We start from the raw sequence: 24,101 nt of genomic DNA on the forward strand, positions 1-24,101 counted from the left end.
TCAGTTCACTTCCAGGGTCCCCAGCCTCCTGCAATGGCTGGGCTGCAAAGACTGCACAGACATGCTTCCGTCCGAGCAGACCCGCTGCTGAGTGAATAGGAGTGGTGGGCAGGACAGCAGCTGTCAGGCCTAATCCTGAAAATCCTTCCTAATTTGAGTTGAACCCAGTGGGCCCGCTGCAGGGAACCAGAACTGCTATCCTGCACCAGGGGTTGCAGGCTGGGCCTTTGGCTGATAAGCATGAGATCATTTCCCTAATATTACATGGTGTCAATAAAACTGAAATTTTGGGCCTTGCTGAGTGTCAAGTTGGCATTTAGTAGCCATGGCGATACCAGCTAGTGCCTTAAAAACACCATCGCTGGTAGGTAGAGTGGCCTGGTTCTGATCTCACACTGGTTGACACCACTTTAATCCCAGTGATTTCAGGTGGATTAACTCAGCGGTAGGGCGCACAGAAAGCCAGCTTTGGTGGTAGCTTTCCTCCTTTTCGCCCGACACTTCTCCCTCCCTTGTCCTTGCTGTGGCAGAGTGCGGCCAGCTGGGCCCGGGAAGTGGTGATCCAGAGACTGATCTTTGTGAGAAATGTGTGTGAGAACGAAGAGCAGCGGCTGCTGGAGAAGGTGCATGCGGAGGAGGAGAGGACTCACCAGAGCATCCTGACCCAGCAAGCTCACTGGAGCGAGTCTCTGCAGAAACTGGCTACCCTCCGCACCTACCTAGTGGACATGATCACCAACTTGGATGACCACGGCCTGGTGGTAAGTACCACAGTCCTGTACTGAGGAACCGGTCTAGCCTGCAGCCAGGCTTCTCTCACTGTAGCTGATGACTCTTGAGCGCAGCAGTTTGGTAGCTTGTTGCACTGACAACAAGGAGGCCAGAGTTCAAGAGAGACTCGGGTTTGCATTCCTGGGAAGCAGCTGTGCCTACCTAGGGAGTTACCTGGCTGGAATCACCAGAGAAATGTGGCTGCTCTGTAAGAGCTAGGAACAGGTGAGGGAGCTTCTGAAATGTTCCTGCTGGTCTCCCCTTTACTGCGGGTGATGGGAGAATATCAGAATTGTCTTCCAAGCTTGGGGATGCACCACCCTTTGAATGCTGGGCTAGAACAGCACTAACTGCTGCATTACTTCCTCCTTGCCTCTTCTCCCTTGCAAGCAGATGGGACCACAAAGGCCCAAGCAGTGCCTCAGTATCTGAGGACTGGACTCAAGGGACAGAGAGGGAAAAGGCCGGTACACGATTTTTCATGGATTTTTCTAGTTCTTTGTTGCTTTTAAACAGCTCCAGGCAGGTCTACATGTAAAACACTGCGCTAGTGCAGCTGCACCGCCGTAGTCCTTTAATGAAGACAGGAGAGAGCTTCTTCTGTCGACTTAGTTAATAGGCCTCCGTGAGAGGCAGTAGTTATGTCGCTGGGAGAAGCTCTCCCTCCGACAAAGTGCTGTGTACACTGGCACTTAAGTCGGTATAACTGTGTCGCTTAGGAGTGTGGATCATCCACCCCCCCCCAACCCCCGAGCGACGTGTTTATACTGAAGGGATTTTGTTGTGCAGAGTAGGGCCCCTGCCTTTCTCTGGAGAGATCTCCTGCAATCTAGCAAACCTTGGTGTGAGGGAACTTCTCCTACTCAGTCTGCATGTTCATTTGGCTGGTTCCTGCCCATTATTTATTAAATCACCTTTGGATCACCTTAACAGTTCCTCTCAAGTCAGATGTAAGCAGGCAGTTATCCTGTTTCCCTGACCTTAAGCCATTGCTTAGGTTTGTTTAACTTTAAGTGAGTGGCAGAAGCTTTGCTCTGGGGATAGAACTTTCTAGGATTTGAACAATGCTGGTTGGTTCGTGGAGTGAACCAGTGGGGATAGGAATAACAGTGAATCTCTTATTCCACCTTCTGGTATTGGCCAGTCAGACTTGTCCCACCAGAGAGACGGGAGGCTGGAGCACGAGATCTGTTAAATACCAGCCAGCAAGAGAGTAGTGGGTGAAAAGGTCTGTCTGGCTCTTTGCCGTGTAGCGGTGGTGGTGGATGAGGGCGGTGTGAGGCTTGTAAATGTTTCCACCGTGGGTCGGAGGTTGGTCTCTGGAGGAGCCAACACTTGATGTGTCAGCGGAAGGTGCTTGCAGTGCTCTACTCAGGAGCACACTGACCACACACGGTGGAAAGAAATCTGCTGAATTTACTTTGGCTAATTGATGCAGGCTCCATAATGGGAAAGCTGATACAAATGAGAGGTTTGGCTGATAACAGGATGACGTCTTGTTTGGAAACAGTAACTCTCTGTAGCCGTCATCACCTCCAAGTGTTAGGCCTTTCCCCTAGGAGACGGGGACCTGGGACAGACTGTGGGGGCAAAGTACAATTGTAGTAAGCATCTGAAAAGCCATGAGCCAGACAGCTGATGGGGGGCTGTAGTGAGTGTGCTAAAGTGCTGCACTTCCTGTGGGTTTAAATGCACTGAGGCGTCACTGCTGTGTAGTTGCCAATACATTAAACAATAGTTCTCTTGGTTTAAAAAGAAAAAAAAAAATATCGATAGATTGTGTTTATGCGGAAGGCACGACGTGTTCTGGAGCTCCCAGCCTGTGGAAATGGCTGGGCTGGTCCATCTGCTCCACAGAAATGGATTTCCTGTTAATGATGGCAGACTCTCCTCTTATCACGACTGCTCGGGCTGCCTTTGAGCGAGCACAGGATGTTCTTTCCATGTGAAAAGTGGGGGAGAGAACACCATCGTGCTGGGCCTGCACTTGGTCTGAGCGCGCAGAGCCCAGATGGCACAGTGGGAAATGGAGCCCAAGAGGCACTGGAGGATGTGCCCCACCCCAGCCTGAGCCGAGAAGAGGGAGATGGGCAGTGAAGCAACTCCCTGCCCCTGTGGCAGCACGGGGTGGGGGATGGGGCTGCTCTCCCGCAGGGCCCAGGAAAGACAGTTGTGCTTCCCGCAACCCAGGCCAGCAGGAGAGAGGGGAAACCTCTGAAGTGCTGCAACAAAGCCTTCTGGGATGGATGTGGGGCTGGGGAGCTGGATGACTCCTGCTGCAGATGGCCTGACTTCAAGGAGTCTGCGCTGTGGGACCTTGGACACCATTGTGGGAGGCATGTTAGATAACAGGCCGTAGAGCAGCTGTTAGAACAAGCAGCAGGGTGGGTCTTGGGCCTTGCAGTGAATGGTAGTGACAGAGTCACCGGGGATGGGGGGGGCGAGGGGGGAGAAAGTGAGCATCCTTGGCTACCTGTGTCAGGCAGATTTTCCTGCTTCATGAACTTGTTCAATACACCTGCTTCGGGCATCGCCAGCGGCATAGGCTCAATCCCCAGGAGGCAGTTTTAGCCATTTTCAGGGAGGGAGAGGGGTTCACTGTTCACTGTGACACGGTCTGCACCGGGGCTTGGCAAGGGGGATGGAGGACTTGGGGAGACACCCAAACCCACTGAGACTTTTGCATAAGTCCCCAGGGAGGGATTTTATGGTGTGATAACCATGATAATCAATGGCACCTGGTAATACCAGAGTACAAAATATATGGGAATGACAGGGTAAGTCACACTCTATGGGACACTCTATGGGAATCGACACTCTATGGGAAAGCATAGAGTCAAATATAGTACAACTCTAAATGAATCAAACTACCATAGAATCGCTATGCATACAAATTCCATGCTTGAATAATAAGAATATATAGCTGCAGGAATATAGTACCGACCACCTGACCAGGATGGTGATGGTGATTGTGAAATGCTCCACAAGATTAGAGAGGATACAAAAACAGAGAACGAAATAATATTGGAGATTTCAACTGTCCCCATATTGACTGGGGACATGTCACCTCAGGACGGAATGCAGAGATAAAGTTTCCGGACACCATTAATGACTGCTTCTTGGAGCAGCTAGTCTTGGAACCCACAAGGGAAGAGGCAATTCTTGATTTAGTCCTGAGTGGGGCACAGGATCTGGTCCCAGAGGTGAATAGTGCTGACACATTCAGTGATAAATTTAATTACATTATGGTCATTAACATCCATGCAGGGGGGGAAATACCAAAGAAACCCAACACAGTAGCATTTAACATCAAAGAAGGGGAACTACACAAAAATGAGGCTACTCAAATGGAAATTAAAAGGAACAGTCACAAGAGTGAAATGCTGCACAGAAACTATTTAAAAATACCATAATAGAGGCTAAAACTAAATATGTACCCCAAATAAAAAAAAACAAAACAATAAGACCAAAAAAATGCTACCATGGTTAACAGCAGAGTAAGAGGGGGTTAGAGGCAAAAAGGCAACATTTAAAAATTGGAAGTCAAATCCTAGGGAGGAAAATAGAAAGAAGCATGAACTCTGGCAAGTCAAGTGTAGAAGTATAATTAAGCATGCCAAAAAAGAATTTGAAGAGCAACTAGCAAAAGACTAACAGCATTTTTTTTAAAAGTACATCAGAAACAGGAAGCCTGTCAAAGGCTATGGCTACACGATTCAGTTTCGCTACAGCCGTGCCGCTAAAAGATGTGTAGTGTAGCTGCTGCTTGTCGGCAGGAGAGAGCTCTGCTGCTGACAAAAAGCTTCCACCCCCCACGAGCAGCAGTGGCTTCTTTGGCAGGAGAGTGCTCCTACTGACAAAGCGCTGTTCACACCAGTGCTTTTCGTCGGTAAAACTTTTGTTGTTTGGGGGTGTGGTTTTTTAAACACCCCTGAATGACAAAAGTTTTGCTGATGAAGTGCCAGTGTAGACATACTTAAATAGTCAGTGAGGTCTTTGGACGATTGAGGTGCTAAAGGAACACTCAAACTAAATAAATTATTTTCATTGGTCTTCATTTTAGAGGATGTGAGGGAGATTCCCATACCTCAGCCATTCTTTTTAGGTGACAAATCTGAGGAACTGTCCCAGGTTGAGGTATCATTAGAGGAGGTTTTAGAACAGATTGATAAATGAAACCGTAATAAGGCATCAGGACCAGATGGCATTCACCCAAGAGTTCTGAGAGAACTCAAATATGAAATTACAGAACTATTAATTGTGGTACTTGACCTACTGCTGAAATCAGCCTCCATGCCAAATAGGTAATGTAATGCCAATTTAAAAAAAAAAAAAAAAAAAAAGGCTCCAGAAGAGAGACTGTAAGCCTCGCTTCAGTACTAGGCAAATTGGTTGAAACTAATAGAAAACAGAATTCTCAGACATATCAATGAACATGATATGTTAGGAAAGAGTCAATTCAGCTTTTATAAAGGGAAATCATGTCTCGCTAATCTATTAGAATTCTTTGAGGGTGTCAATAAGCACGTGGACATAGTGTACTTGGAGTTTCAGAAAGTCTTTGACAAAGTCCATCACCAAAGACTCTTAAACAAAGTAACCAGTTGTGATAAGAGGGAAGGTTCTCTGATGGACCATTAATTTATTGAAAGATAGGAAACGAAGGGTAGGAATAAATGATCAGTTTTCACAATGGAAAGTGGTAAATAGTGGTGTCCCCCGGGGATCTGTACTGGCACCGGTGTTGTTCAATATATTCTTAAATGATCTGGGAAAAGGGAAGAGTGAGGTGGCAAAGTTTGCAGATAATAGAATCATAGAATATTAGGGTTGAAAGAGACCACAAGAAGTCATCTAGTCCAATCCCCTGCTCAAAGCAGGACCAACACCAACTAAATCATCCCAGCCAAGGTTTTGTCAAGCTGGGCCTTAAAAATCTCTAAGGATGAAGTTCCACCGCCTCCCTAGGTAACCCATTCCAGTGATTCACCACCCTCCTAGTGAAATAGTGTTTCCTAATGTCCAACCTAGACCTCCCCCACTGCAACTTGAGACTATTGCTCCTTGTTCTGTCATCTGCCACCACTGAGAACAGTCTAGATCCATCCTCTTTGGAACCCCCTTCAGGTAGTTGAAGGCTGCTATCAAATCCCCCCCTCACTCTTCTCTTCTGCAGACCAAATAATCCCAGTTCCCTCAGCCTCTCCTCACAAGTCATGTGCCCCAGCCCCCGAATCATTTTTATTGCCCTCCGCTGGACTCTCTCCAATTTGTCCACATTCCTTCTGTAGTGGGGGGCCCAAAACTGGACACAATACTCCAGGTGTGGCCTCACCAATGCCGAATAGAGGGGAATGATCACATCCCTCGATCTGCTGGCAGTGCTCCTCCTAATACAGCCCAGTATGCCATTGGCCTTCGGCCTTCTTGGCAATGAGGGCACACTGCTGACTCGTATCCAGCTCCTTATCAACTGTAATCCCCAGATCCTTTTCTGCAGAACTTCTGCTTAGCCAGTCGGTCCCCAGCCTGTAGCAGTGCATGGGATTCTTCCTTCCTAAATGCAGGACTCTGCACTTGTCCTTGTTGAACCTCCTCAGGTTTCTTTTGGCCCAATCCTCCAATTTGTTTAGGTCACTCTGGACCCTATCCTCACCCTACAGTATATATACACACACCTCTCCCCCCCAACTTAGTGTCATCTGTGAACTTGCTGAGGATGCAATTAATCCCCATCATCCAGATCATTGATAAAGATGTTGAACAAAACCGGCCACAGGACCGATTCCTGGGGTACTCCGCTTGATACCTGGTGCCAACTAGACATTGATCACTACCTGTTCAACCCGACAACCTAGCCAGCTTTCTATCCACTGTGGCAAATTGCTGGCACTACTATGACAGGTCTCGTGCTCTCTTTTCTTGGGGGCGGGGGGGGGGGTTCAGGGCACTGTTTCTTGCCCCTGAACTGGGGTATTAATTGCCCCACTAGTATCCTAGAGGAGGGGAGTGGAGAGGGAGGGACCCAGGCCCACCCTCTTCTCCGGGTCCCAGCCCAGGGGCCATAGGGATAGCAGTAAACCACTAGAACTAGCGGTTCCTTCCCCTGGGCTACTTCCCTCTCCTGCCCTTCAGCTTGTGGGGCTTCCTGCCCTCCCTTTGCACTAACCAGGTGTCCCTTTACCTAGGGTCTTGGTCTTCTTAGCCCACCACAGCACTTCTCCAAACTCTCCTCTGCTTCCCTCCAAACTGCTCTCTGCTCTATCACCAATCCACTCTGCTTCAACTCCTCCTCTTGTCTGATTGAAGCAGGGGTTTTTTATCATGTGACTGGCTTCAGGTGCTTTAATTGGCTTCAGGTGCTTTAATTAATTTGTTGCAAACTTTCTTCCCTCTACAGGGAATAAGGCTCCCTTCTAACACTCTCCTGCTGCCCTCTGGCTATGCTGTATCACACCACCTTATAGTCCATTCATCCAATCCATACTTTTTTTAATCTTGCTGGCAAGAATACCGTGGGAGACCGTATCAAAAGTTTTGCTAGTCAAGATATATCGCATCCACCGCTTTCCCCATATCCACATGCCCTTGGTGAATCCATGATGATACCAAATTATTCAAGATAGTTCAGTCCAAAGCTGACTGCGGAGAGTTACACAGAGATCTTATAAAATGGGATGACTGGGCAAGAAAACATTGATAAGTGCAAATTAATGCACATTGGAAAACATAATACCAACTATACATACAAAATGATGGGATCTAAATTAGCTGTTACCACTCAAGAAAGAGATCTTAGAGTCATCGTGGATATTCCTTTGAAAACATCTGCTCAATGTGCAGTGGCAGTCAAAAAAGCTAACAATATTAGGAACCATTAGGAAAGGGATAGATAATAAGACAGAAAATATAATAATGCCTCTATATAAATCCATGGTACACAGAAACCTTCAATGCTGCATGCAATTCTGGTTGCCCCATCTAAAAAAAAAATAGATTAGAATTGTAAAAGGTACAGAGAAGGGCAGCAAAAATGATAAGGAGACTTCTGAGACTATTGATTGCCACAATCTCAGCTTTCATTAAAAAATACACGAGTTTCTAGCTTTAATGGTTGCAGAGAGGAGCTATAAAATGGGACCAGAATGTGCCTTCAAAGCTCACAAGGCACTACAATGAACACACTTTTGATTATTTTTAGGACTCATGTGATTTCTATGCTAATCTCCTGATTTGGAGGCTGAACTCACAAGGTCTGCGTCTTGGGATGGTGAGGCTGTCGCAGAAGTGATTCCAGGCCCTCAGGAAAATACGAGGAGAAAATAAAAAGACTGGGGCTGTTCAGCTTAGATAAGAGTCGACTAAGGCGGGGTCGGACAGAGCCTCTCAAATCTGGGCAGGTGGGCAGAGAATGACTGGGGAAGTGTTATTTACTCTTCACATAGCATGAGAACCAGGTGTCACCCCATGAGATGAACAGGCAGCAGGTTTAAAACAAACATAAGGAAGCATTTCTTCACACAACGCACAGTTAACCTGTGGGACTCATTGCCAGGGGATGTTGTGAGGGCCAAAACTATAACCAGGTTAAAAAAAGAATTAAGTAAGTTCTTGAAGAATAGGTCCACCAATGACTATTAATAAAGATGGTCAGGGATTCAACCCCATGCTCTGGATATCCATATTCTCTGACTGCCAAGAGCTGGGACTGGACAATAGGGGATGGGTCACTCTGTGACTGCCTGTTTCGTTCATTCCCTCTGAAGCACCTGGCACTGGTCACTGTCAGAAGACAGGACACTGGGCTAGACGGACCATTGCTCAAACCCAGAATGGCCGTTCTGATGTTCTTATGAGAATTTCAGCTTTTATGATTGTCTCTCTCCTTGTCCCCAGCACGCGGAGCAGGAGATCTTCGAGAGGTGAGTAACCAAATGTTCACGGCCCCTCCTTACTTGCCCTCCCCATTCTACGAGCACAGCGGCTGAGCATAGAGCAGCGTGTCATTGCCAGGCAGCAGGTGACGCTGACCTTTTCCTGACTGGTGCTGCTTTTGGTCAGGGCATAGTGCCAGAGGGCTGAGAAGTTGCAGGCACATAAAATGCCCCTTGCCCAAAATGTCCCACTGTGGCTTTGCTTCACATGCTGCACTATGGCTCAGACATGGGGACCTAAATTCTTACACTTGGCACCTAGAAATCCTGGTGGCCAGGACATACCCAATGGATCTAGAAGGAGTAATGCTGATTTACACAGATGCCCAGGACATGCTCGCATGCATGTGTTGCACACATAGGCACACCTTTTTCACTTTCAGCCGATATACTTGATTATTTGGGGCTTTATCTAGCTCCCTGTGGACAGGCCCAGTACAGCATTGCACAGAGGAGTAACGATTTAAAGCTGTCTTCAGATTTCCTAGTTGCGGGCTCTGCATTCACGCAGCCTCCTTATTAAACAGACAGATGAGGTGCAGAGTGAGAACCTGGCAGTGCTGCCTCTGGAACCAAGCACCCATTGCTCTGTGCCTTTCATTGCTCTTGAGAAAGGGAACCTGCCGTGAATTGCATTGTGGCCTAAGGCAGTGATTTTACAACTAGGATTGAAATTGGGCTGTTCTTCATTGGGTGCTTGGAGTGCCCCCTAAGGGTAGTTCTAATTATAGGACTTCTTAGCACTACTTGGAATCCTGATTATTTACTCCTGAGGGCATTCTGTGTCAAAAAAATAAAAATTATGTGCAAATTTTATTTGTCAAATAAATGTGGAGGCTCCAGCCTGGCACTGGGGAGCACAGGCCACCAGTTGCACAGAGGTGGGAGATCACTGTGCAGGTGCACCCCGGGATACGGACTCAGCAGTGAGGCTGCACCCAACCCTGACACAGCGAAGGACCAGGCCTGCCCCAGAAATACACCAGGGCCCTTCCCCTCCATGCCAGGTGCACCAGGGGTGGGCAGGCAGGCTCAGCAATGCAGGATCCAAGTGTGGAAGGGCTTCGTGTGGGGGAATCCAGGTGTGAGTTGAGAGGGTTCTGTGTGGGGCAATCTGGGTGTGGGCAGCTCAATGGGGGATCTGGGTGAAGGGGGGATCTGGATACACAGGGGTTTGTTGGGGGGTTCCCAGATGTTCTGTAAGGGAAGAGGAAGCCCCATCCTCTCCAGCCCAGCCAGGACTAGCAGCTGAGCCTGGTGCAAGGTAGGAGCCACCAGCCGTGTCTTCCCCAGTCCCGCCCCCTGCCTCACAGTGATTTACATCTCTGCTAGCTGCCCTAGGTACCAGAAACATACTGTTGGGGAGGGTTACATGACTTCTCTTGTAGCTTCCCTTTGTTTCACCATCAGAAAGTCAGTTTTCTGCGGGGAAGCAAAGAAATCTGTGGGAGACATAAATTCTGCGCATGCGCAGTGGCGCAGAATTCCGCCAGGAATAATTGTTGCCCATTTCTGCCTTCTGTCTAGCTTTAAAGCCTGAGCAATAAAGCATGGCAGGTGATTAGCAGCAAACTTCAGGGCCTCAGCCTTTCCTTACGAGCCCAATAAACACCATGTGTGTGCCACTTAATGCATGGATTTGTCTCCTTTCCATTCTATGTCAGATCCTTCAGGAGTCTCAGCATGTTACTCTGCTGGCTGTCCCTACCCCATAGCAAAGAAGCTTTGTCTATAGAAGGCCTTACGGGAAAATCTGATTGGCCCACCTTAGCACGTTCATTGTACACCCCCATTCTGTGGAGCTGTGTCAGACCGATTTGCTTTGTGTTGACTGGATATGTGGGAAGCTGAATGACTCATGGATATTGGGGTTTCATTTTAAAATGTCCATGTCTGTTTGTAACTGCCTGGAGTCAACCCCCCCTGAAACCAGCACTGGGGATTCTAGATGAAGAGACACCTCGTCCCTGGTGTAACTTTGCTGCATTCAGTCGTACCCAAGGATGAACTTGGCTCAGTATCATTGAAGTAGTTCCTTGTGACTCTAGTTTGTGTGTGTATCTTCCAGCACCTGACACTAAATCAGTCCTTTTCCTAATAAATCCTCTCTTGCACTTCCTAGGACAGAGGCAGCGGAGGGAATCCTGGAGCCGCAGGAGTCCGAGAAGTTAAACTTTAATCAGAAATGTGTTCAGAGTCCATTACTGCACCAGCTGTGGGCCTCTGCTGTTCTCAGCTGTGCCACAGGTCAGTGTCTCGCTCACAGCCGCACATTCCTCTGGGGACTCCTGGCAAGTTGATTTATTCTGTGCCTAAGCAAACATCCTGACTGCCTGACATTACTGCTCCCCAGGTTTGTGTGCGTGGCAGCAAGTGGGTGTTGAGAGTCAATCTGTAACTTCAAAGCATGCTTCAGATTCACTGCATGCACAAGTGCACTTTATGCCAGAGAGATGTTTGTTAGTGGGAATTCCTCCCCCGCTGGTCATGATTCTCTCAGCAGCAGCGATCACTAAAGAGAACAGAGCTGATCCTTGTTTGCTTCAGCAGGGACATGCTAAAGAGAAATGACCTGAAGTACAAATGTGAAGCCAGCACCTTCGAGCAGCACTGGCCCAGAGTGGAGGCCCCAGGCCTAGCTTTAAAAGACCTTATGTTAATAGCAGTGTTGCCAAATCTCACCACTTCATTGCAAGGCTTGTGGATAGCAGCTATTTTACTTACAAACCCAGCTCCTGGAGACTATTGATTATGTGAAAAATAAATGGTTGCAGAGAGAAGCTTAAAAATGTGACCAGAATGCTCCTTAAAAGCTCAGAAACCAGAAGGCAATACAAAGAGCCTGCAATAGATTGTTTAGGAATCATGCTGTTTTGTTTTTTTTTTAAGCTAATCTCCTGATTTGGAGGCTGAGCTGATGATTTCTGAACGTTTGGGGTTGGTGAGACTGTAGTAGAAATGAGTGCATGGACTCAAGAACATATCTCCCTGAGCCTGAGCACGGTTTTGGAGGGATTTGAATGCATCCCTGCAGCATTTGCAGCCCAGATATTGCAGCCTTGGGGTAGTGGGTGAGAAGCAGAGAGGGAAACTGACTAAAAGCCTTGCTGGGCTGGGTACACTGAAGTGCAGAAAGCAACAAACCTCAGAAACGACCATACTGTACCTCTCTTGCATGGTACAGTCTCTCTGGCCTCAGTAGCTCAGGTGCTGTTTGGAGCGGGGCTTGCTTTTAAATGTATGGACCAAAATGTTCAAACGCAGGTGCCTGGAATTAGAGTCCAGGGGTGACATTCTGGCCCCACTGAAGTCAGTGCGTGATTTCCTGGGGCCAAGATTTCAGCTGTGGAGCCTAAATCTGGATTTAGGAGTCTAACTTCATGTATGCAGGTTTGAAGACATAGGCCCTGATTTTTTAAAAAAAAACAAAATATGCTCCAAACACATAAATACTTAATAAACTTCCCAGATTCAAAACCATCAGCTTAGTGTCTGTCTTCTCCCCACGGCCCACGACTCTTGAACGTGAGCATGGCTACCCTCACCTACCATATGAGGCACTTGGGTACCATAGTGATGGGCATGAGCTAAATACATGGATATGTCAGCAATGCAATGCTGTTGCAAAAAAAAAGGAAATGCAATTGTAGGTTGCATTAACAGAGGCATGGCATGCAAGTCAAGGGAGGTGATAGTACCGCTCTACTCGGCACTGGTTAAGCCTCAGCTGGAGGACTGTGTCCAGTTTAGATCACCAGTGTATGGAAAGGATGTAGACCAGTGATTCCCAAACTTGTTCCTCTGTTTGTGCAGGGAAAACCCCTGGCGGGCCGGGCTGGTTTGTTTATGTGCCGCGTCCGCAGGTTCGGCCGATCGCGGCTCCCAGTGGCCACGGTTCGCTGCTCCAGGCCAATGGGAGCTGCTGGAAGCGACGGCCAGTACGTCCCTCAGCCCGCGCCACTTCCAGCAGTTCCCATTGGCCTGAAGCAGCGAACCACGGCCACTGGGAGCCATGATTGGCCAAACCTGCGGAAACGTGGACATGAGCCCAGCTCCCTCCCTGTCCCAGTGCTTTGCTGGGGAGACAGGCTGATCTTGGCCGACGTCCCGCTGCTCAGCCTGGACTGATTGTTTGGCTTTCCTTGCAGGTTTGGAAGAGGTTCTCGTAGATGAGAAAACTGTCAGCCCCCTGCTGGCCCTGTCCGAAGATAAGAAAACCTTGGCATTCAGCCCCAAGAAGGCAAAGACCTATCCAGACTGCCCGGAGCGTTTCGATCACTGGCCCAACGCCTTGGGCACTAAGGCCTTCCACAAAGGGACCCATGCCTGGAGGATCAGCGTAGACAAAAGCTGCGCGTACAAACTGGGCTTTTCTTATGGCTCCTTGCAGCGCAAAGGGCCTGGCAGTGCAGCCCGGCTAGGCTACAACCCTTTCTCCTGGGTGTTCTCACGCTATGACAAGGAGTTCTGCTTCTCGCACAATGGCCATCATCAGGCGGTGGAGCTAGTCAAGTGCCCCGTACAGGTGGGCGTGATGGTCGACTTGGATGGCGGGGAAGTGCTGTTCTATGACCCTATTGCCTGTGTCATCCTCCACTCGCACCATGAAGCCTTTACTGCACCCATCTACCCCGTGTTTGCTGTGGCTGACCAGAGCATCTCCCTCATTCAGTGAATGAGGCCTGGCACAGGGGCAGCAGCTCACCCACCAGCTCCGTGGGGAAAAGGGGGAGCTTTCTGCAGAGACGCACAACTTGGCATGCCACCTGCTGGATCTTCAGTTACTCCAAGCAGCCAGGATGGGGCTGGCAGCCTGAATGCACTGATACCTTGTGTCCGGGGTCCCAGGGGGGCCACACTGAGATTGCTCAGTCAGGGCAAACTGCAACAAATGGGGCAGACGATCCCCCAAACTGGAGGTTATTTCTAATAATTAGATTCACCGATCCATGAACAAAACAGCTTCTATAATATCTTCCTGGTTACCCAGAAGCCACAAACACATCCAGCCCTGGGCTCCCACCCAGACAGTCCAGTCAAAGTTGAGGATTACTGAAAATCATATTCATCATAAAAATAAGTTCTACCAAGCCCAAATAATTGGACACATTACCTGCCAGGTCAATGAATATTTCAGATCTTACCCAAATACATGCTTACAGACACTTCTAATTAACTAAACTAAGATTTATTAAAAAAGAAAGAGAGAGAGTATAGGTTAAAAGAGTATTATACATACAGATATAAATAAAATTCTTAGTTTCATAATAGAGATGGTAAGCTTTAGAGTTGCAAAGAGTTCTTTCAGATTATTTCCATAGGTTATAATTAAGGCTATGATTTAGTCATGGATATTTTTTAATAAAAGTCACGGACAGGTCACTGGTCACAGGTCACTGGTCACCTGTGTTATTGTGACCTGTCCGTTAGTTTTACTAAAAATGCTAACCAAATCTTAGGTGCTGCGGGGTGGTGCACTCCAGCAGACATTGCTGCTCATGGGTGTGGGGGGCAGCCCAGGCGTCGACCGCACCAGCCACTGCAGCTGCAGAATTCACAGAGGTTCCGGAAAATCACGGAATCCGTGATTCCTGTGACCTCCATGAAAGACTCGCAGCCTTAGTTATAATACAATGTCCAATATCAGGGTGAGCCAAACTGGAGCTGGAGACCTTAGTCCTGTGACTCAAACTTCCCCTGATGAAGCTTAAGTGGAGCTGAGATACAGGATCAGGGCCCAAGAGTTCTTTTTATAGATCCCTGGCAGCCTTTTGTCAGCAGGTATTCCTTGGGTGAACAATAGTGGCTTTGAAGTAAAACCTCCTATTTCCTAAGCACCACCGGTGATTATTTGCATGGATTAACATAAGGCAACTGCCCATCTCCTGCCATTTACAGGTAGTTTACTATATACGCCACAGAGAAATAAAGACAATGATATTACTACAGTCATGGTTCATCCCAATGAATTAACAGAATACAGTGACAGACAGGAACTGTTTGGGTACATTGTCAACCTATAACAATATATATGTAAACACACATACAAAAATACAATCATTATCTGCTAAAATGTCTCTGCAGGTTGAATCTGGATTACTTAGCCTGCTAGTGCTAAACCCCTTCTGGTTCAGTGTCACATACGTAAATAGGCTCTGGCTTCAGCCCAGGTGCCTGCTCTGAGCTTGTTTCTTAACAGCAATAGCCCCCTAGAATTCTTTCTAGGCAATCTAGTTACACTGGACTTGCCCTACAGGATTGGCTCACTGGCCCATCTTGTTGCCTAGTCAATCTCTGGCTGTAGCCAAGCCCTGCAGCAGAAACTGCACATAATGCATCTGGCCAACTGCACAACACTGCACTTAGTGGGGAATAATCCATCCTTCCCAACCCTTGCACAAAATCATCTTGTGCCTTGAAGCATGAAAGCTGATTACCCTGAGCTTAGCCTGCAAAACTGCAAACATTTATTGGTCACAGAGTTATGCAGTTCTTTAACACTCCAGGATTTGCCATCTTGTCCTGCTGTCTGAACTGCATCAAATTTTGCTTTGGCCTAATCCCTTTGACAACGCTCCATTGACAGTGTTGTCAGTTCTTAGCTGTGTGTGTGTTCTCTCAGCATGTTGCACCAGATCTGGCCAGGTAGCTGATACAGCAGACCTTGATTGAAGTGCCCACAATCATCACAGACGGTTTGGTGGCAAAGGCACTCGGCCAGGTTTATTGTTAACAAAGCATGGTTCTAGGGTCCAGTAGACTCTGAGGATACTAACTCACATATGTCTGTTGTAATGGACTCAGCTCAGTGAGTGGTGGGACCTTCTGCTCCCCCAAGGCCAGATAAAACACTGCTCCGACAACCCCTCTTTTATACGCCGATACAAACAAGTTTCGTCTTGTCCCCCTGATGTAGTTAGTTACCACCCTTTACCTTGTATCTGCTTGTTCAAACAAAACATTTTCATCTGTCAGCCTAAGCCTGTCTTCCCATCCTTGTTTTACGTGGGGTCGATGTGTTCCTGTTTCATCTCCCAGCATTGTGTTTACATTAGGGGGTACCTGCATTGTCTGGAATGTGCTTACATCAATACCCTGTGCCTAGCACTTCTTGGGCATGCCTGTGTGTTTTGCCAAGGTCGTGTTATCGGACAGTGAACCTGCAAACAGGCATCTGCTGTGTAACAGGGCCTGCCTTTTACATATAGCCTGACACTTGCTAACTTTGCTTTATAGCAGCAGGGCCTGACTTTTGCTTATTTTAGTTAGGCTCTCTTGTTCTACTACAAACAGCAGTTATCTCTACCAAGAGCCAAAGCCTTATCTACAGTATAGCTGCTGCAGCTAATGTGGCCATGGGACTACAGGAACATCTGTCTACTTGGGGCGGGGCTAGTTATGCCGGACAGAAAAGAGGTACCCTACACTGAAGCCTCAATTTCCACCACTAGCCTGGAGGGAGGAACTCAGCACTGGCATGTGCAATCTGCTCTGCCTTGATGGGGACATGCAGTTTTTACAGCCCTGAAATGTGGGCAAGCTGTGTGATTCCTGACTGCGACACACTGGGATGAGTCCTGTAATAGCTCTGTGCCTCAGTTCCCCCTCTGTAACATGGGGTTGCCCTGCCAGACCTCAGAGTGGTGTTGCGAGGCTAAATTCATGGCTGTATGAGAGGTGCGCCCATTCTACCAAGCTGAACGCCATAGAAAAGCCTGTCGATAAAACTAGGTACAATCTGGTTCATTTGTTGGGGTGGGTTCAGTGACAAGGGGCTTTAGAAATGAGGCCGTGACCCAGGTTAGAAGTAGGGACCCTGACCTGGGCTGGTTTCTCCCCTTTTTAAACATAAGTATCTTGATTTTTAACCCCCTGAATGTTACACGTTCTGGGCTTGTCTAGACGACACTTAGTTTGCAGCAAGCTGGGATGTATGTTTAGTTTGCCACACACTAAAGTGCACTTTGATCTGCTCCTGTTTCAAAGTGGATCAGCAACAGTGTCTACGTGGCCAGTTAGTGGGAGGTAAACTTACAGCCCAGCTTGCTGCACACTGTCTAGACAAGTTCTTGGGCTGCTTTTCACAGCACTTTGCTGGGGCACTGCCACACAGCTGCAAGTCCAGGCACTGGGAGCAGTGCAGTGATCACTCTGCGCAGCGCTTGGAAAAGGCACCTGCTGAGGTTAGAGCAGGGAAAGGGCTATTGGCCAGTTTCTGTTGCCAGTCAAGCTCCCATCAGCCTCTGGGAAGCAGTGAGTGCCCGAGCGCAGGACTGCTCTGGTTCCCAATGCTCCCCTCTGAGCTGCCCACTCGTGGTTCGGTAGGGGATTCTACTAAAATCCTGACTTGAAGCAGAGTCATCAGCACCCCCAGGCCCAGTCTTTGCACAATGGCAAGAGGGGAAATCCCATGGGATCCTCTGCCAGCATCAGGGCAGAGGCACTAACTGCCCCAAGTGATCTGCCAACTTCTACAAGAGCAGACCCTGGCAGAGAGGTCCCATGTGGAGAGAGCCTGTGGTGAGAGGCTGCAGGGGTGGGCAATGGCTGCCTTACAGGCTAGAGCAAGAGTAACCCAAGAAAGGGATGGTGCTGTCTGGGAAAAGGCTATTGTCAGGTCAAGTCAGCACACCACAAGTGTTCCTCGCCAGCAGAACCATGTGGTGCAGCTGGCCCAGGCTGGCAGGGAGTTAGGCCAGCTAGTTGTACCAATGCAGGGAATGAACCTGGCCCAGAGAAGGGATTTCTGCTTCTGGTTTTGTTCATTAAAGTGTGCAAGAAATGCTGTCTTTCCTCGCACGAGGAGGGGTTAATGCCTGGGCTCAGAGCTGCAATGGACAGGGCCAAGGTAGACACTCTGGAGATGCAAGTTTTGGTTTCCACTCTGACATGCAGGGTGATCTTAGCCATCATCCCTTGGTTCCCCCCTGTAAAATGATGATAATGGCACTAATCCCCCCCACTCTGTTAGGCGCTTTGAGAGCTATGAAAGAAAGGGGAAGAGAAGTGCTGAGTATCTGTAGCAGTTTATTGTATTGGATGACTAATGTGCGGTTGTGGATGGTGCTAGCAAGTACTTCTCACTGAGTTCAGAGGGGTTTGCTTTTGCCCCCTCTCTATAGGACATGCAGATACTCTTTAGAACCTGATTCACCTGGTGGAGAACCAAATCCTCTCCCCTCTCCTCCCCACCCCCGCAGCACAACTGATCCCTCTTTTTAGTGACATGGTGTAAGGAATCTGCTTTGGCCCTGGCAATCTCTGCGGAGAGGCGAGGGATTCACCATTAACCCTTCTCGATAACAGACAGCAAGTGGGTAAGTGAAGGCAGGATGTGCTGCTTTGGTACCTCTAGCTCCCAATTGTTTGAATGCCCAGCCCTTGTGAGCAGGAAGCTATGCATGCCCACATCTCTGGCTGCCTTATAATCCTTCACATAATTGTCCCCCACGTGAGCCACCTGCTGTGGAGCTACCCCAGAAATGTGCAGCGCCTTCTGAAATATCCGCTGGTCTGGCTTGGCAAAGCCGGCCTCCTCCGAGGTCAAGACAAATTCAAAATGGTGCCTGAGGTTGCAGTGAGACAGAATCTTCTCTAGCCTCTTGTCAAAGTTGGAGATTATGGCCATGCGGATGCCCAGCTGGTGGCACTGCCTCAGAGTCTCCCTGGCACCTGGTAACAACTCCCAGTTCTGTGCACTGCAGAACTCCTGATAGAGGCTTTCCGAAATGGTGGTGAGGAGCCTGTCTTCATGGACACCAGCGAGTCTGAAGGTCAGTTTGACAACATCCACCCACCACTGCTTGGAGCTTAGCCCCTGGCTCAGGCCATAGTTAGGGAAGTGCTTACTCTGGGCTTTGTATGCCTGATGGAAAGACTCATTGAGAGCCTCAGGCTGCACATGTACTTTGTGAACTTGGGCCGCAGCAGAGTAATTCTCTCCTACTGGGCGCCGGAGCCGGAGCAGCGTGTCCTTCACGTCCCACGTTAAGAGCCGGAGCCGAAGCATTGCTTCATTGAGGCTGAGGAGCAAAGAGAACCTAGAACACCAAATACAAGGATAAGGATTAGACAAGCCATAGACCCAACCCTCTTAATGCCGAAAGAATGCTTAGCATGGGTCAGCGAGTGACTCAAGTGATTGATAATGGCACTGGAGCTTTTCAACTTGGGGTAGCTTCACAGCACCCGTGGCTCATGGGTTCAAATTCCTCCCGGGCCTGCAGTGAATGAAAATGGTTTCTATCTGATGGCTGTTCTGTAGCTTGTTTGAAGTGAATTGTTGGGTCTCAGGCCAGTTCCTGACAGATGTGTATCTACGTCACAAACCCACCACTAGCACTGACTGGCCCTCTGCTCACAGGCTCAGCCTCATGTCCATGGAGACTGAACTCCCCTCTCAGCCGCTGTGCAGTGGATATGGAGAGGCCCTCACTGTCACCACAGTTAAGTTAGTACCAGCACCAGTACTTCAGTCACTCACAACCTGTACAAACACTAAGATTCACCCCTCATGTCTAAAATGATTTATGTCATTACATTACCATGTTAGGTACAGTTTGTCAGTGAAGACCCTGTAGATCCTAGAATGCAGAACTTTGCACCTCTCTGTTTGCAGGAGAAACTCAAACAGCTGATCTTGGACCATCTGTATTTGACTTTAATTTGTATTTCTTAACATGAAATGACAAGGCTGACCAGCATCCACAGATACTGGATAGGGAAATTAAAGCAAGAGAAATAAATGGGGAGCAAGATAACTATTTACAACTACCAGCCTTCTGTAATGAATTAGAACTCTCTGCTCTTAAATAGGTTACAATTCAGTTTTACTCCTGGGGGAATTCTGTGCAAAAAAAAAAGTCTTCCTTATTTATTTTCCTTATTTATTTTCTCCACACCATTCATGATTTTTGTAGACCTCTATCATATCCCCCCTTAATCACCTCTTTTCCAGGATGAAAAGTCCCAGTCTTATTTATCTCTTCTCATATGGAAGCTCTTCCATGCCCTTAATAATTTGTGTTGCCCTTTTCTGAACCCTTTCCCTATCTTTTTTGAGATGGGGCAACCACATCTGCACACAGTATTCAAGATGTGGGCATACCATGGAATTATCTAGAGGCAATATGATATTTTCTGTCTATCATCTATCCCTTTCTTAATAATTCCCAACATTCTGTTTGCTTTTTTGCCTGCCGCTGCACATTGAGTGGCTGTTTTCACAGAAGTATCCACAATGACTCCAAGATCTCTTTCTTGAGTGGTAACAGCTATTTTAGACCCCATCATTTTATATGTATAATTGGATTATATTTTCCAATGTGCATTAATTTGCATTTTTCAATATTGACTTTCATCTGTTATTTTGTTGCCCAGTCATCCCGTTTTGTGAGATCCTTGGGTTCTTTATGAATACTTAAACCCCTTTGTTTTCAGTTTAAACTGATTTTTACTGAAAAATTCCTGGGTTCTACAAAAAATATTATTCATTTTTTTCTGATTTTCACCCTACTTTTGTAACATTCAAATATATAAAAATAACTGATATTATTAGGAAAATACAATACATTGCATGAGATCTATGTATTATGATCATATATTAGTCTGTATATGCAAAGCTGCCTGTTGAAGTAAGGCTATGTATTAGTCTAGAGCAGGGGTGACCAACCTGAGCCTGAGGAGCCAGAATTTACTAATGTACATTGCCAAAGAGCCACAATAATGCGTCTGCAGCCCTCCATGAGCTTCCCCACCTGCTCCCAGCATCTCCCACCCACCAGCAGCCCTGACAATCAGCATCTCCTCCTCCCTCCCCGCACCACCCGATCAGCTGTTTTGTGGCATGCAGGAGGCTGGGGGAGGAGCGAGGGCAGCAGACTCAGGGAAGGGGGCAGGAAGAGGTGGAGTGAGGGCAGGGTCTGTGGCAGAGCCAGGGGTTGAGCAGTGAGCACCCTCTGGCACATTGGAAAGTTGGCACCTGTAGCTCCAGCCCTGGAGTTGGTGCCTATACAAGGAGCCGCATATTAGCTTCCCAAGAGCCGAATGTGGCTCCGGAGCCCAGGTTGGCCACCCCTGGACTTGAGATACACACAATAAACCAACAGGCATGCAGGCAAACTGTGAAGTGCATGTGCATATAAACGTACTAATGAATCTCACAGTGACCACATGCACATTTCAAAACTGTTAGCACACAATGGTTTAAAGATTTGACACACTAACATGGGAAGAAAACAAAAATCTGTATCACAATACGTTTCAGAACCCAAGGTAGTATTTGAAAGTTAAAAAAACAAAACAAAAAAAACAGGAGAAAAGGATGAAGTTGAGTGTATGCTGCAAATGGTGAGGCCCAATTATTAAATGTAACTATTTATAGGCTAAGTATCACAGGGGAAGCCCTGTTAGTCTGGATCTGTAAAAGCAGCAAAGAGTCTTGTTTCAGAGTAGCAGCCGTGTTAGTCTGTATTCGCAAAAAGAAAAGGAGTACTTGTGGCACCTTAGAGACTAACAAATTTATTAGAGCATAAGCTTTCGTGAGCTACAGCTCACTTCATCGGATGCACTTTATAGACTAACAGACATATTGGAGCATAAGCTTTCGTGGGTGAGTACTCACTTGGTTGGATGCATGTAGTGGAAATTTCCAGAGGCAGGTATAAACACTCAAGCCTTATTTATAGCTATTATTTATAGCAAGCTATTGATAGGCTAATAATTCTAAGTCTACCACAGTAAACTGTTCATTCAAATTAAAAGTTTTATTTGGGGATTAGAAATACATTGTTTTCTTAAACTCAGAGGTGGGGTGTTTTGGTTTCTGTTTCAGTTCTGCAGCAAACCACACTGATGAAGGGAATTCAAAGCATTAATCTACTGAATACTTTCCCCCCATATTTCCGTCCACCGAAATAAAACCCAATATTTACCCCCCAAAAGTATTAATAGTTTTTTGCCCTGATTTTCACCCGTTTTTGTTGTTGTGCTAATAAACACTGATCAATTCCCAGTCAAATCAAATCAAAGCCGAAAAGGAAGGGCCCCTCGAACGTGTAGCGAGAGGTGGGAGCCGGCTGGGAGCGGGGAGTCCCCCAGGCCGTGTCCGCGGGCAGCGCACCGCCATCGGCGGGCCAGGGGCTGGGCGCGTCCGCTCCTGAGCCGGTTTAGATGTGACGGGGCGCTGGTCCCCGTTACCGTGCAGCCAGCCGGCCCCCACGCCCCGCTTCCACTGACCGGCCCGTCGGCTTGAAAGCGAAGGGCCGCGTATCTCCGCCTTTTTAAAACTCCTCCGCTCCCCGGGACCAGGCCTCGCTCCGCGCCGCCGTTCGGGCGGCTCCGGGCGGCCGGAGCACAGCGCTGCCCGGGGCCCGCCCCGCTGCCCAGAACCGGGCAGGGCCGCCGTGGACAGGGCCGGGGCCGGCTGCGCGGCGCCCTGCGGGGAGCCGGGGGCAGCGGCGGGGCTTGGCCGGAGCAGGATCCACGCGGCCAGGCGAGCGGGGGCCGCGGGAGGGCGGCAGCGGCGGCCCGAGCCCCGCCACAGGAGGCGGCTCCGTGCCCGGACCGCTGCGGAGGAGTCGCCGGCCGGAGCCAGGCCGGCCGCGCCCGCGACTTACCGTGTGGTGCAGCGCCGAGACCGGAGAACAGCTCGGCCCGCCGCCCCACCCCCAGCGGCCACGGGTGCAGCCCCCACCCCACCCCCGACCCCCTGCTGTAGGGTGCAGCCCCCCACCCCCATCGGCCACGGGTGCAGCCCCCACCCCACTCCGGACCCCCTGCTGTAGGGTGCAGCCCCCCACCCCCAGCGGCCACGGGTGCAGCCCCCACCCCACTCCGGACCCCCTGCTGTAGGGTGCAGCCCCCCCCCCCCAGCGGCCACGGGTGCAGCCCCCACCCCACTCCGGACCCCCTGCTGTAGGGTGCAGCCCCCCACCCCCAGCGGCCACGGGTGCAGCCCCCACCCCACTCCGGACCCCCTGCTGTAGGGTGCAGCCCCCCACCCCCAGCGGCCACGGGTGCAGCCCCCACCCCACTCCGGACCCCCTGCTGTAGGGTGCAGCCCCCCACCCCCATCGGCCACGGGTGCAGCCCCCACCCCACCCCCGACCCCCTGCTGTAGGGTGCAGCCCCCCACCCCCATCGGCCACGGGTGCAGCCCCCACCCCACCCCCGACCCCCTGCTGTAGGGTGCAGCCCCCCACCCCCATCGGCCACGGGTGCAGCCCCCACCCCACCCCCGACCCCCTGCTGTAGGGTGCAGCCCCCCACCCCCAGCGGCCACGGGTGCAGCCCCCACCCCCACTCCGGACCCCCTGCTGTAGGGTGCAGCCCCCCACCCCCATCGGCCACGGGTGCAGCCCCCACCCCACTCCGGACCCCCTGCTGTAGGGTGCAGCCCCCCACCCCCATCGGCCACGGGTGCAGCCCCCACCCCACCCCCGACCCCCTGCTGTAGGGTGCAGCCCCCCACCCCCAGCGGCCACGGGTGCAGCCCCCACCCCACCCCCGACCCCCTGCTGTAGGGTGCAGCCCCCCACCCCTCATCGGCCACGGGTGCAGCCCCCACCCCACCCCCGACCCCCTGCTGTAGGGTGCAGCCCCCCACCCCCATCGGCCACGGGTGCAGCCCCCACCCCACCCCCGACCCCCTGCTGTAGGGTGCAGCCCCCCACCCCCAGCGGCCACGGGTGCAGCCCCCACCCCTCATCGGCCACGGGTGCAGCCCCCACCCCACTCCGGACCCCCTGCTGTAGGGTGCAGCCCCCCACCCCCAGCGGCCACGGGTGCAGCCCCCACCCCACCCCCGACCCCCTGCTGTAGGGTGCAGCCCCCCACCCCCAGCGGCCACGGGTGCAGCCCCCACCCCACCCCCGACCCCCTGCTGTAGGGTGCAGCCCCCCACCCCCAGCGGCCACGGGTGCAGCCCCCACCCCACCCCCGACCCCCTGCTGTAGGGTGAAGCCCCCCACCCCTCATCGGCCACGGGTGCAGCCCCCCCCCCACCCCCGACCCCCTGCTGTAGGGTGCAGCCCCCCACCCCCATCGGCCACGGGTGCAGCCCCCACACCACTCCCGACCCCCTGCTGTAGGGTGCAGCCCCCCACCCCCATCGGCCACGGGTGCAGCCCCCACCCCTCATCGGCCACGGGTGCAGCCCCCACCCCACTCCGGACCCCCTGCTGTAGGGTGCAGCCCCCCACCCCCAGCGGCCACGGGTGCAGCCCCCACCCCACCCCCGACCCCCTGCTGTAGGGTGCAGCCCCCCACCCCTCATCGGCCACGGGTGCAGCCCCCACACCACCCCCGACCCCCTGCTGTAGGGTGCAGCCCCCCACCCCTCATCGGCCACGGGTGCAGCCCCCACCCCACTCCGGACCCCCTGCTGTAGGGTGCAGC

The 24,101-nt window shown here is 50.4% G+C and overlaps 2 protein-coding genes and 1 long non-coding RNA gene across 5 annotated transcripts; 2 read left to right on the top strand and 1 right to left on the bottom strand.

Annotated features, from left to right (window-relative positions):
* Positions 1-325: 325 nt before the first annotated feature.
* On the top strand, positions 326-13,872 carry BSPRY (B-box and SPRY domain containing). The gene is made up of 5 exons (XM_038374995.2): positions 326-364; positions 450-761; positions 8,668-8,693; positions 10,828-10,952; positions 12,854-13,872. The coding sequence occupies exons 1-5, from the start codon at positions 326-328 to the stop codon at positions 13,378-13,380; spliced, it is 1,029 nt and encodes a 342-aa protein (XP_038230923.1). The 3' UTR covers positions 13,381-13,872.
* On the top strand, positions 10,952-11,494 carry LOC122456923. The gene is made up of 2 exons (XR_006276099.1): positions 10,952-11,058; positions 11,253-11,494. It is a non-coding gene; the product is annotated as an uncharacterized LOC122456923 (long non-coding RNA).
* A 755-nt stretch (positions 13,873-14,627) lies between the features above and the next one.
* HDHD3 (haloacid dehalogenase like hydrolase domain containing 3) lies at positions 14,628-22,399 on the bottom strand. 3 transcript variants are annotated; one of them, XM_038374902.2, is made up of 2 exons: positions 22,322-22,399; positions 14,628-18,745 (listed from the first exon to the last, which is right to left on the bottom strand). In XM_038374902.2, exon 2 carries the CDS (start codon positions 18,712-18,714, stop codon positions 17,992-17,994), a length of 723 nt encoding a protein of 240 aa, XP_038230830.1. In that variant the 5' UTR covers positions 18,715-18,745; positions 22,322-22,399; the 3' UTR covers positions 14,628-17,991. The 3 variants fall into 3 exon arrangements, with proteins under 3 accessions (XP_038230830.1, XP_038230827.1, XP_038230829.1); XM_038374899.2 differs by lacking the exon at positions 22,322-22,399 and adding an exon at positions 21,328-22,229; XM_038374901.2 differs by lacking the exon at positions 22,322-22,399 and adding an exon at positions 21,942-22,076.
* Between the last annotated feature and the right edge of the window lie 1,702 nt (positions 22,400-24,101).

Source organism: Dermochelys coriacea, chromosome 16, assembly GCF_009764565.3.
Source record: "Dermochelys coriacea isolate rDerCor1 chromosome 16, rDerCor1.pri.v4, whole genome shotgun sequence".
Taxonomy (NCBI): domain Eukaryota; kingdom Metazoa; phylum Chordata; order Testudines; family Dermochelyidae; genus Dermochelys; species Dermochelys coriacea.

Coding starts and splice junctions, on each gene's coding strand:
- BSPRY (XM_038374995.2), top strand. CDS start 326: ATGGCGATACCAGCTAGTGCCTTAAAAACACCATCGCTG. Junction 8,694..10,827: donor GAGCAGGAGATCTTCGAGAG/GTGAGTAACCAA, acceptor TGCACTTCCTAG/GACAGAGGCAGCGGAGGGAA. Junction 10,953..12,853: donor TGTTCTCAGCTGTGCCACAG/GTCAGTGTCTCG, acceptor CTTTCCTTGCAG/GTTTGGAAGAGGTTCTCGTA.